Genomic DNA, 12,782 nt, shown 5'->3' on the forward strand with positions numbered 1-12,782 from the left:
ATACATAAAATCTAAAAAGAAAAAAAAGAACTAACCCATACAATTTTTAGAAGACAAGATTAGGCAATAGTTTATTTTATTTTTTAAAAGATATTATTTATTTATTCATGAGAGACACACACACAGAGAGAGGCAGACACAGGGAGAAGCAGGCTCCATGAAGGAAGCCCGATGTGGGACTCGATCTGGGGGCTCTGGGACCACGCCCTGAGCCAAAGGCAGACGCTCAACCGCTAAGCCCCCCGGGGGGCCCCTAGGCAATAGTTTTTTAGATATAACACATAAAGCACAAGCTACAAAAAAAATGTTAAATTGGATTTCATCAAAATTGAAAACTTTTTTCAAAAGATACCTTTAAGAAGGCAAAAAGACAATTCACAGAACGGGAGCAAATTTTTGCATATCATCTATCTGATCAGGGGCTTATATCTAGAATACAGAAAAACCTCTTGACAATAATAAAATGACAAGTGACCTAATCTAAAAATGGACAAAGGGCCTAAATAGATATTTCTCCAAAGAAGACATACAAATATCCAATAAGCATATGAAAAGATGCTTGACATCATGAACCATTAGGGAGATGCAAATCAAAACCACAATGAAACACCACTTCACACCCACTGGGATGCCTACAATAAAAAAGACAGATAATAACAAGTGTTGACAAGGGTGTGGAGCATGGAACCACGGCGTACTGGTGACAGGAATGGAAAACGGTGCATTTCTACTGCTTTAGAAAACAGTCTGGCAGTTCCTCAAAAGATTAAACACTGAGTGCTATATGACCCAGCTATTCTACTCCTATATGTGTATACCCAAGAGAAATGAAAACACGGGGCTACACAATAATTTGTATACAAGTGTTCACTGCAGCATGATATGTAACAGCTGAAAAGTGGAAACAATCCAAGTGTCCATCAACTGATGAATGATTTAAATAAAAATGTGGAATATAGTTGACCCTTGAACAACATGGATTTGAACTGCACAGTCCACTTACATGTGGATTTATTTATTTATTTATTTATGATAGTCACACAGAAAGAGAGAGAGAGAGAGAGGCAGAGACATAGGCAGAGGGAGAAGCAGGCTCCATGCACTGGGAGCCCGACGTGGGATTCGATCCCAGGTCTCCAGGATCGCGCCCTGGGCCAAAGGCAGGCGCCAAACCACTGCGCCACCCAGGGATCCCGTGGATTTTTAAAATAAATACAGCACAGCACTATAAATGTATTTTCTTTATGACTTTCTTCAACATTTTCTTTTCTCTAGCTCACTTTATTATAAGAATACATATACATGTAATACAACATACAAAATAGATGTTAACTGACTATTTTATGGATAAGGCTACTGGTCAACTATAGGCTATTAGTAGTTAAGCTTTGGGGGAGTCAAAAGTTATCCACAGATTTGTGACTGTGCAGGAGGTCAGTACCCCTAACATCCCCCCCACTGTTCAAGGGTCGACCAAATAGGATTCAGCAAATAAAGGAATGAAGTTAGGATACATGCTATAACATGGAAACCCTGAAGATATTGTAGTAAGAGAAATCAAGCCAGTTACAAAAGACCGAATATTATCTGATTGCATTTCCAGGAAATGTCCACAACAGGCAAATCCATAGAGATAGAAAGTAGACTAGTGGTTGCCTGGGGCTGTGGGCCTGGGAGAAATGGGGAGCGAGTGCAAGGGGGTGTGGGATTCTTTCAGAGGGTGATACTGTTCTAAAGTTGATTGTGGTGATAGTTGCACAGTTCTGTGAATAGAGTAAAAACGACTGCATTTTAGGTTTTAAAAGATACTGTGTGAATTATATCTCCATAAAACTATTATCAAAAAGATACCACTAAGAAAAATAAAAAGATAAGTCACAGGCTGGGAAAATATATTTGTAAATTATATCTGATAAAAAAAAATTGTGGGTCTTTGCAGTGATTTTTTAAAATTTGACACCGAAAGCTAAGGCAACAAAAACAAAAACAAGCAGGACTACATCAAAAGTAAAAAGCTTTTGCACAGTGAGGAAACCATTGAAAAGCAACCTACCAAATGGGACAAAATATTTGTAAATCATACATATGATAAGGAAATTAATATCCAAAATAGATAATGAGTTCATACAACCCAACAGCAAAAACAAAAACAATCTAATTAAAAAATGGACAGAGGAACCAAGCATTTTTCCAGAGAAGATATACAAATGGCCAACATGTATGTGAAAAGGTGCTCAAAATCATGAATCATCAGGGAAATGCAAATCAAAATCACAATGAGATATCACTTCACACCTGTTACCAAAAGGTGTGGTTATAAAAAAGGTAAGAGACACATATTGGTGGAGACATGGAGAAAAGGAAACTCCTGTGTACTACTGGTGGGAAGGTAAACTGGTGCAGCCACTACAGAAAACAACATAAGAAGTTCTTCAAAAGATGAAAAGAGGGATCCCTGGGTGGCGCAGCGGTTTGGCGCCTGCCTTTGGCCCGGGGCGCGATCCTGGAGACCTGGGATCGAATCCCACGTCGGGCTCCCGGCGCATGGAGCCTGCTTCTCCCTCTGCCTGTGTCTCTGCCTCTCTCTCTCTCTCTCTGTGTGACTATCATAAATAAATAAAAATTAAAAAAAAAAGATGAAGAGAAAGTGAAAACAGGATCTAGAAGAAATATCTGCACTCCTATGTTTATTGCTGCATTATGCACAGTAGCTAAGATATGGAAACAACGTTAAGTGCCCATCACAGATAAATGGTCAAACAAGATGTGGTGTATTATGTACAATGGAATATTATTCAACCATTAGAAAGAATGTCCTGCTGTTTGCAACAATTATGGATGGACTCTGAGGGCATTATGTTAAGTGAAATAAGCTAGAGAGAAGACAAATACTGCAGTCTCACTTCTATGTGGAAACTAAAGAGTCAAACTCACAGAAACAGTAGAAAAGTAGTTGGGGCTGAGGGCTGAGGAAAATAGGGAGAGGATGGTAAAAGGCTACAAACTTTCAGCTGCAACAGAAATAAGGTCTGAGGATCTGATGTAAAACATGGTGACTATAGTTGAGAACACTACAGTGTATCTGAAATTTGCTAAGAGAGTAAAATTTCAATGTTCTCACACATATAAAAAGACAAATATGTGAGATTATAGATATATTAATTACCTAGATAGAATCATTTCACCATGTATGTGTAATATTAGGTCACCCCAATGTACACTTTAAATATCTTACAAATTAATGTGTCAAAAAGTGGAAATGAAAAAAAAATGAACTAAACTAAACAAACAAAAAACAAACTTGTGTCCAGAACACATAAAAAACTCTTGCAGCTGAATATTAAGAAGATAAACAACCCAACTACAAAACAGGCAAAGATTTGAATAGATAGGGCAGCCCCAGTGGCGCAGTGGTTTAGCGCCGCCTGCAGCCCAGGGCGTGATCCTGGATCGAGTCCCACGTCGGGCTCCCTGCATGGAGCCTGCTTCTCCCTCTGCCTGTGTCTCTGCCTCTCTCTCTCTCTCTGTGTCTCTCATGAATAAATAAATAAAATCTCTTTAAAAATTAAAAAAAAAAGATTTGAATAGATATTTCATTGAAGTTGTACAAATGGGCTCATAGTCACATGAAAAATGCTCAACATGAGTTATCAGTAGGGAAATGAAAACTGAAATTACAATGAAATACCACTTATCTACTGAAATAGCTACAATCAAAAAGACTAACAGATATGGAAAAACTGAAACCCTTGTAAACTGCTGATGGGGGCGATCCCTGGATGGCTCAGCAGTTTGGTGTCTGCCTTCGGCCCAGGGCGTGGTCCTGGAGTCCCGAGATTGAGTCCCACATTGGGCTCCCTGCGTGGAGCCTGCTTCTCCTTCTGCCTGTGTCTCTGCCTCTCTCTTTCTCTCTCTCTGTTTGTCATAAATAAATAAATATAATCTTTTTTTAAAAAAATAAATAAACTGCTGATGGGACTGTAACATGGTACAACCACTCTGGAAAACTTTGGCAGTTTCTTAAAATGGTAAACATAAGCTTACCATATAACCCAGCAACCTGACTCTTACCTGCCCAAGAGAAATGAAAACATATGCCTACCCAAAACTTGTACACAAATGTCCATTGGCTACAGTTTAATAGGCCAAAAGTGGAAATAACCAAAAGTTGATTGGTGGATGAATTAACAGAATGTGGTTTATCCATACAGTGGAATATTATGAAATCTTTTTGCTATTTTTGCTATTGTTTAACTTCACAATATTTCCCACTGACAAACACATTCTATTTTGTGAAATATTTTATTTCTGCCAGTGCTTATAAAATATTTATTACTATTTATTTTTTTTTAGGGTATGTGTTTTTTTTCCCCAATATCTCAGGAATCCTGTTTTGGTTAGATAATGTTATCATGTATTAATCATTGCATTTTAGGGAACCACCTCCACCTTTATCCTATACTCACCATCATTCTCTACTTTTTTGGCCATTTTTAGGGGGAGAGGGGGCAAATAATAAAGTATAAAATTCACTCTGGTTTGGAAAGTGCTTATGAACAAACAGCCAGATCTAGCAGTCCTAGCCTCAACCCAAACGAGACAATGAAGCTAGGAAAGAGGTAAGAGAGTCTGTAGAGGGGTGCCTGGGTGGCTTAGTTGGTTAAGTGTCTGCCTTCGGCTCAGGTCATGATCCCGGGGTCCTGGGATCGAGCCCTGCATAGGGCTCTCTGCTCAGTGGGGAGCCTGCTTCTCCCACTCCCTCCGCCTTCTACTCCGCCTGCTTGTGCTCTCTCTGTCAAATAAATAAAATCTTTAAAAGAAAAAAAAGAATCTGTAGAAAAGCAAGAAAGTGTGATGCAGGGCAGCCTGGGTGGCTCAGCGGTTTAAGCGCCCAGGGCGTGATCCTGGAGACCTGGGATCGAGTCCCACGTCGGGCTCCCTGCATGGAGCCTGCTTCTCCCTCTGCCTGTGTCTCTGCCTCTCTCTCTCTCTCTCTCTCTCTCTCTGTGTGTGTCTATCATGAATAAATAAAAAATAAAAAAAAGAAAGTGTGATGCAGTGGCATGGCTTTGTAGGAACGTCCTATGAGCCAGTACAATTTGGGACACAGGAGATCACAGAAGTGGTGGACACTGGTGAAGCCAGGACCTTTTTGGGGCCTCTAAGAGCTGAGAGGCACAGACTCAAGATCAATGCCTGGTTTGCTTGGACATCAAGGAAGGACCCCATGCACTCCAGCAGCCAATGGTTTTCCAGCTGCAGAGGCAATGAGCCTCAAGTTATCTCTCTGTCATGGAAGAGTTAAAGCCTCACTGAGATCATGTGTGCACCTTGGCTGCTAGAGAAGCCGATGAGTTCAGCTGCTTCAGTTGCAGAGTGAGGAGAGAACCAGGCCTGGCCACAAGCAAAGGACATAACAGCCTCAGCATATATCAAGTTGGAGCTGTGGATACTCCTTCCCTGATGCCACAGCGCCCAGCACTAGTTCCCCAAGGCATAGCACCCATTTCTGGGGCAGGAAGGGTGATAAGAATCTGAGATGACTAGCTTCAGAGTTTGCCTGGAAATGCCCAGACTCTGTCCAGCTGAGACAGCAAGCACTCAGGAGGGAAATGAAGTCCAGTTCAAGATTTCTTTTTTGCTTACCTGAGCATGTGGCCTGTGCAATTCACTCACTTCACTGTGTGACAGTTGTCTGTCATCCCCGCAGAGGGCCGACCCAGCATCAAGCACATGGCAACTATTGAATAAATCTCCCTCAGTGAGATCTGGGCCAAGCACCGCTGCCTGAGGACTGAATGTCAGAGTCGCAAGACCCAAGATAAATGACTAGGTTGCTTTTTAAGAACATGAAACTGAACCTCCGCAAATATTTTAATAGGAAAATTATGATGGGGGATGAGGCCAAAGGGATGCCCGAGGTGGCCAGCCACACGTGGCTGAAGCTCTAGGATCAGGAAATGAAACTACTGCCCACCATCAGCTTGAAAAGAATCAGGCCTTCTTCCTGGGATCAGTGCCCAGGATGTGCTTTCTGAGAAGATGAAGAACAGACTCCAGAAGCTGTCTTTGTTCAGAGCAGTAGAAAGAGAAAGGTGAAGACTGCCAGGAAGGCACAATTTTCCCCAACGGATCTCAAGTACCAGCCCTGGGCTTTAGGGCCACGTTGGATTAAAACAGTGTGAGGATGGAACTGTCCAGAGCTTTCTGTGAATTCTGGCTCCAGCAGAGCAACACTGGTTTGGCATCCTGGTAGGTCAATAAATCACAACCGTCCTGGGAGAGGCACAAACCACAGCCAATCGATATTCACATACTTCAATCAGGCCCAAGGCCACAGCTTCAGGAAAGCCTTCAGACTAGCGTTGGTCTTGGAGGAGGTATACGCTGGTGCAAAGATGTCAGTGATGGGTGACAGCTGCTTCAATCTATAGGAGGCCTGCGCTCTCCCTTGCCTGAAGGCCTCTCTATCAGGAGCCCTATGACTGCCCCAGTGTGGTCAGATTAGCTCCTGCTGCTCCTCTAGGCATTTGCTTCATTGTCACCTCCTCTAGGGTCAAATCAAGTGTTCCTGAGATGCTCCCCAGAACTCTGAACAGCATCAACCTCACCTCTCAAATTTTATCTTCCTTACCATTGTGCTTAGCACATGTAAATGCTTAATAAATGTTTGTTAAATGACAATGAGGTGTATCAAGTTTCTGATCCCTTTTCTTCTGTAATGGAAAGTGGGAACGTAGCCAGAGCAGGCAATAATCTCCAGGGAGCACTAAATCTATCAGTCATCGATAAAGCTTTGTGTGAGATACTTAACTAGATGAGTAAATGCAGTGGGCAGACCTCTGAGGCGGCCTCCAATGACCTTGTCCCCTGTTGTCACACTCCTGTGTAATCCCCTCCCTCGTGAATACATGCTGGGCGCAGCAGTGACTGTTGCTCTGGAGTCGTGTGAATGGGATGTCACTTCTGAGATTAGCTTATCAAAGACTGTGACTTATGTCTTGCCCATATACTCTTTCCTTTTTGCTTGTTCAGTCTAATGAAGCCAGTGCCATCTTGTGAGCTGCCCTGTGGAGAGGTCCACATGACAAGAAACCGAAGCAGCTGCCAGCCACCAGTTGAATGATGGACCTCAGTCCAGCAGTCCATGAAGAATTGTGCCAACAACCATGTGAGCTGCTGAGCCTAGAGATACCTGTAGCCTTGTAAGAGACCCTGACCCTCAGCTCGCCTTCAGCTAGACTCTAGGCCCAGAGAAGCTGTGAGATAATAAATATTTGTTCTACAAAGCCACTGGGTTTCGGGGTACGTTGTACAACAATAGGTAACTCATATGCTCAGGCTGATTTTCTTCATCCATTACTGGGGCAGTTTCATCTGAAGGACATTTGATTGAGAAGGAATAGAAGGGAGGGTTTTGGAATATGAGAGTCCCAGCCCAGAGGCCCTCCTGAAAGGCCAGAGACCCAGGGAAAGAGGGCTGTGGATTAGAATAAAGGTAAGAATATATAATCAAAAAACATTTTACCTGATCAGAGAACATGCCTAAGTTCCTGAGTAAATGAGCTTGTCCTGACGCTGGACAATAATCATAGCTTTGTCAATAATCACAGGCCCTGGAGATGATTTCTCTGCTGTAAATTCAATGACTTGGAAGAGGAGGGAGAGCTGCAGGCTCTGAGATGGAATCCTAGCACTCTCTACTGCTTTGGAGTGGACACGTAAAGAGAGTGTGGTTCAGCGGGAAGGGCATGGCTTAGAAATTGGGAGACCTGAGATTTTCTTTGGATGGTATAGCACGTGCATTTTAATTTTTCCGGGGCACAGTCTTCTCTTTTGCAAACTGAGTGACATCAAGTAGATGATCTCTGAAGTATTTTTCAGATTTAAAATTCTATGATTCCATGACTTTTTGCCAAGTTACCTCATCTCGGAAGTAAGTGTCAAGTCATCACGGCTTTGCTTTGGTCAGAATCGAGCTGTCTGTGAAGGATCCTCTGAGGGCTCTCAGCAACAGTCTCAGGGTCACAGAATGGCATGTTCTCTATCTGACTTCCCTTTCTCACGAGTGAAGTCAGTACCAAAGATGCTGCCCATTTAGGCTCATGCAAATGAAGCCTATGAAGAGGTACAGGGAGCAGGTGACTGTAACGAGGACAGGACTAGCTCAAGACAGAGGCAGTTTCGATAAGGCCCTTCTAGTTACATGACCACAAGCTGGAGTATGCTTGGAGTGCAGAGCAGCACTCGGGATGCTGACAGTCACCTATGGTCCTGGTTAGAGTCTGTCCATTCTCTGCCCTCTCAACAGGTCTGGGCCAGACAGATACACTAAAAATCAAGCTGGAGCAATGCAATGTGAAATTTCACCTGGTCTCAAAAGCACAGATTGGATTTTACATTCAGGTGGGCAGGATCTCCCCATGAAGAATGCCAAGCACTCCACTTGCTATAAAACCAATCTAGAATAAATGACATGGGAGGACACTGGGGGCAGCATTACAGTCGGAACATGGGGGTCATGGGGAACCTGAATCACACAGAAATCAGTAAAGTTGGAGGAATTTGTCAGATAGCTCCAGGGGGTGGGGATAAGCTGTCCAATGAAAGTATAAAACAATCTTGCACCACTGGTTTGAGCTGCCTGGGGAAGCTATGAAGGTCTGCAAACTGCTACTTGGTGTTTCATGGTTTCCTGATGCAAAAGACAGTGGGATCTTGTGGTGATACAACCTATAACAAAGGCTTGAATGAATGCAGCATGGGCCAGTCACCAATAACTGAACACAATAAATGCCCTGTAGCTCAGGTTCTCTGAATACAGAGGTCCCTTGTAGTTGGAAACAATTCTGCTGGAAATACAGAGCTGGAGAAATTTACAGTCTGAGAAGCTCTTTGGTCTGCTGGTTCTTCACTTCTAAATCAGCAAAGACTCTGAGAACCTGAGAAAGTTAGGTATCACATTCCAAGAAAGAGATTCAGAAATTATGCTTATAATTTCAGAATGTTCATCACCCCAAGAAAATAGCCTCTTTTTAAATCTAACATTCATTTTACATTTGAAGAGACTGAGGCCTAGAGAGGTCACAGGGTTCCAAATAAATGAGCAGAAAGGCTAAGACTGGTACCTGGGTCTTCTAATTGCCTCAAACTGCCAGGAGAGTCCAAAGCATAGCATCGTGTTGCTGAGGCCAGAAGGAACACGGATCGGTTGAGACCTCTCACAACTGAAGCTAACCATGATCCTCAACAGAACAATTAATTTCCAATAAGAGTGAGAAATGTGAGAAAGGAGAGTACAGTGATTACTACTTAGTCTCTTGTCTGTGACACAGATCGAATACTGGAGCCAAAGGAGGTGCAGAGAATGCCAGGGAAGGTGACGTGAGGACACTGCAAGCAGAGACAGGAGCTCACAGGCCGTGGCAGGGAGAGCCGGCCACAGAGGGAGAAAGGCACTGTCTTTAGCAGGGGAATTATTTGTACCACACTCAGCTGTGTTTAGACATCCCCAGCATGGTGCTTGGCACACAGTAGGGGCTCCATAAATACTATTTCCTTCGCTTTTTTTTCTTCATGGGACAGATAAGAATTTTTTTCATATCTCCTTAGTACATGTTACAGTCAGGTAATCAAGCCCAAAGTGGCACAAAGCCTGATGTTGAGTTAATACCCTCTATGGAGCATTGATAACTGTATCCTCTGCACACACAGCCTCAACTGCAAGTCTGAGCTAAGCTGTTATCATGGTAACAGAAGGAGACACTTTAGTCTCCATCTCTCTCTCTGACTCATGGACACCTGCCAGGTAGCAGATGGCCTTTGTGGACAATTACCTTCATTTTGCTGCAGTGTATTTAAATTAAACAAACTGGCCTCTTTGCTGCCGATTTTCAAAGGCCCTCTCAGAAAAACAACAACAAAATGCAAAAAAAACAAAAACAAAAACAAACAAACAAAAAAAACAACCCTGAGAGAAAGGAGCCGTGAATCTGAAATTTAGGTGAGGCAACCCTGACTGTACAGAGAAATGGGATATATAAAGAATGGACTTTGCACGGATTTTTTTTCCTTCAAGAAATGGTAAAAACAAATCCCACATACTGTTTTGAACTGGTATTGGTGGCTCTGCTAGGAAAATGCAGCCATGTCATGAAACGTGGAAGTAAAAGGAGAGAGGTGGTCACACTGCCCATCAGGCTGCAGGCTTGGAAGTAATGGCCTGACCCAGCATCAGTTCAGGCTGCTGGCAGTCAGCACCAGGGATGAGAGTGGGCAGACAGAGAATGAGGTAGAGGAGATGAGAAAGACAACCACATGGCAGTGAGCAACGAAGTAGGCTGTGGTTCCCTCTGGGATGAAACAGCTACAGAAAGAATATGCCCAGAGACCTTCCTATATTAGCAAAGGTGCCTACCTGCAAGCTTAAGTGCGCTGTACGTTTTAAAGGTAAATTTTGCTTCTAAACACGAGAGAGAAGAGCTGAAGAGTTTTAAGATGTGTCTCTTTTCTTTCCACCATGAATACCACGAACACACACATATGTAGGTCTGCTGGAGGACAGGATGGGGCCACCAAAAGTCTGCCACGAGGTCCCTCTACAGAGGGCTGGCACTGTTCTCACATCATTTGAGGAAACTCAGGGCTTACACAGAGCCTGTTACTCACTGTGGTGGCCCGTGCGGTAAGCTGCTGTAGACAGGAAACAGAGACTGGAGCACCGCTGGATATTTATGATTATAGTACGGGCAATGAGTAGAAGGTGATGGTTCTCAGTCTTCATGGTTCTGTCCCTATTCAAGCCAAACTAAATTATGCAGAAGATGAAGCTTCCCTCAAGGTTTCACTGTGTAAGGGGCAAGTGTTTAGCCATCTTTCTTAGTAGAAGGAGGAACACATATTAAGTTCCAGAGACAAAGAATGGCCTGCTAAAACTCACCATAAACCCAAAGATCAAAAGAAGTTGAAATTTAAACTTTCAGATAGGGAAGCTCATAAATTCTAAGACTAGATTACCCTCATTCTGTTTGTTTCTCCTAGTTTGTCCAGCTCTACTTGAAAATGGTATTCCATTAATTCTCATTGAAGGATTTTATTTTTTTATTATTATTTATTTTTAAAAATATTTTATTTATTTATTCATGGGAGACACACACAGAGAGAGGCAGAGACACAGGCAGAGGGAGAAGCAGGCTCCCTGCGGGGAGCCTGATGTAGCACTTGATTCCAGGACCCTGGGATCACGCCCTGAGCCCAAGGCAGATGCTCAACCACTGAGCCACCCAGGTGTCCCTCATTGAAGGATTTTAAAGCCAGTTCTTGATCAGGGACCTCACTTAGCGGGAAATCCCTTTAAAATGAATACTAAATATTCAGATTGCATTATTAGAAACAAAAAGAGAACAGACTGCCAGGAGAGCACAGTCCTTATTCAGACAGCTAAATCAATGATCAGGCAGGCAGCCAGCACCTATCAGTGATATTTTAAAATTCAATGAGTCGAATTTAAATGCTACTTACAGGTATGCAAAACTTGTATGGTGAGGTATGGCACCCCATTCAACACCACCATTCTTTGCTGCGTCCCTGTTGTACATAATACAGTGGTTAGAGTCCAGTTCTGCAGTTAGGTACATCTAGTTTGGATGCCAGCTTTGCCATTTACTAGTAGTCTTGGATACTTAAACTCTCCGCATCTCAGATTCTTCGTATGGAAAATGGAGATATTACCTTTACAAGTTGGTGTGGGTGAACATAAAATGCCTCACACACAGTCTCAATAGAATACTACCTGTTATTATTCTACTTTGAAAGGTGCTGGGGGTTACCAAGGGGCAAAGTCTCCACTCCCAGCAGGCTCACAGTCCCCTGGGCAGGTTAGGCATGTATGCAATTAGCATACAAAGGAGGGTGAAATCCGTGCATTAGTGGAGACACAAAGGAAAAGCATAGAAGCGAGAGAGTGAAACTCTGACCTTCTGGACTGGGGTAAGGTTTCATAGAAGAGGTGGCATCTGAGAGTATCCTGAGGGGTATAATTTCAATCGGCAGACAAGGCTGGGGAAGGGCAATCCAGGTGAGGGAGGAAAGGGCATGAACACTGGGGGCTGGCCTGGGAGAGGAAGCTGCACACGGGTAAGGAGCGGGGGCTGCTGGGGGCGGCGGGTAGGGGTGGCTAGCAGGTGGGGAATGTGAGGACACATAGTAGGAAAGACGAGTGTGAACTACCATCATCCAGGGCCTTAAATAAATAGTCACCTAGTTTATTTACTAGGCCAGAGATGGGCAAACTGCAGCCCATGGCCAAATCCAGCTCACCACCACCTGTTTTTTACAGTCCATGAGCTAAGAATGGTTTTCACATTTTGAAATGGTTATGTTTTAAGTGGTTATATAAGTACCTACATAACACCTCTGGTTTGGTTTACCAAGCCTAAAATATTTACCATCTAAACCTTTAGTAAAATGCTTGTTGTGCCCTCCTGGGGGCTGGTGGCACAGGGAGCTAGGGGAAGGTTCCTGAGGAGAGAATGGTGTGGCCAGTACAATGTGTGCTTAGGATTCCGGCTCTGGGGCAACATGACAGAGGGACTGAGCAAGAGACAGGACACAAGGAGCCCCAAGTGGAGGCTCTTCCAACAGACCAGGTGACAGAGGATGGAAGCTACAAAGAAAAAAGGCAGTAGGAACTGGAAGGAGAGACACAAGCAGATCTTTGGAGAAAAAAAAAAAAGCAAGTACGTGGAGAAGTCTGGAGAGAGTGTGGACACAGAGTGCTGGCA

At 43.5% G+C, this 12,782-nt stretch overlaps 1 protein-coding gene across 15 annotated transcripts in view; it reads right to left on the reverse strand.

The window, feature by feature from the left end:
- The window catches only part of DTNB (dystrobrevin beta), a 244,842-nt gene that overhangs the window by 11,507 nt on the left and 220,553 nt on the right, over window positions 1-12,782 (reverse strand). Inside the window, exon 16 of one of the 15 annotated variants that reach the window (XM_038560972.1) lies at window positions 11,529-11,586. The exons of the other annotated variants lie outside the window; for them this stretch is intronic. Coding sequence (XP_038416900.1) covers window positions 11,560-11,586 — 27 coding nt within the window. The 3' untranslated portion in view covers window positions 11,529-11,559. Of the gene's footprint in view, window positions 1-11,528; window positions 11,587-12,782 lie in introns of those variants that run through there. 15 annotated transcript variants of the gene reach the window in all.

Source organism: Canis lupus, chromosome 17 (assembly GCF_011100685.1).
Source record: "Canis lupus familiaris isolate Mischka breed German Shepherd chromosome 17, alternate assembly UU_Cfam_GSD_1.0, whole genome shotgun sequence".
NCBI classification, from domain to species: Eukaryota; Metazoa; Chordata; class Mammalia; order Carnivora; family Canidae; genus Canis; species Canis lupus.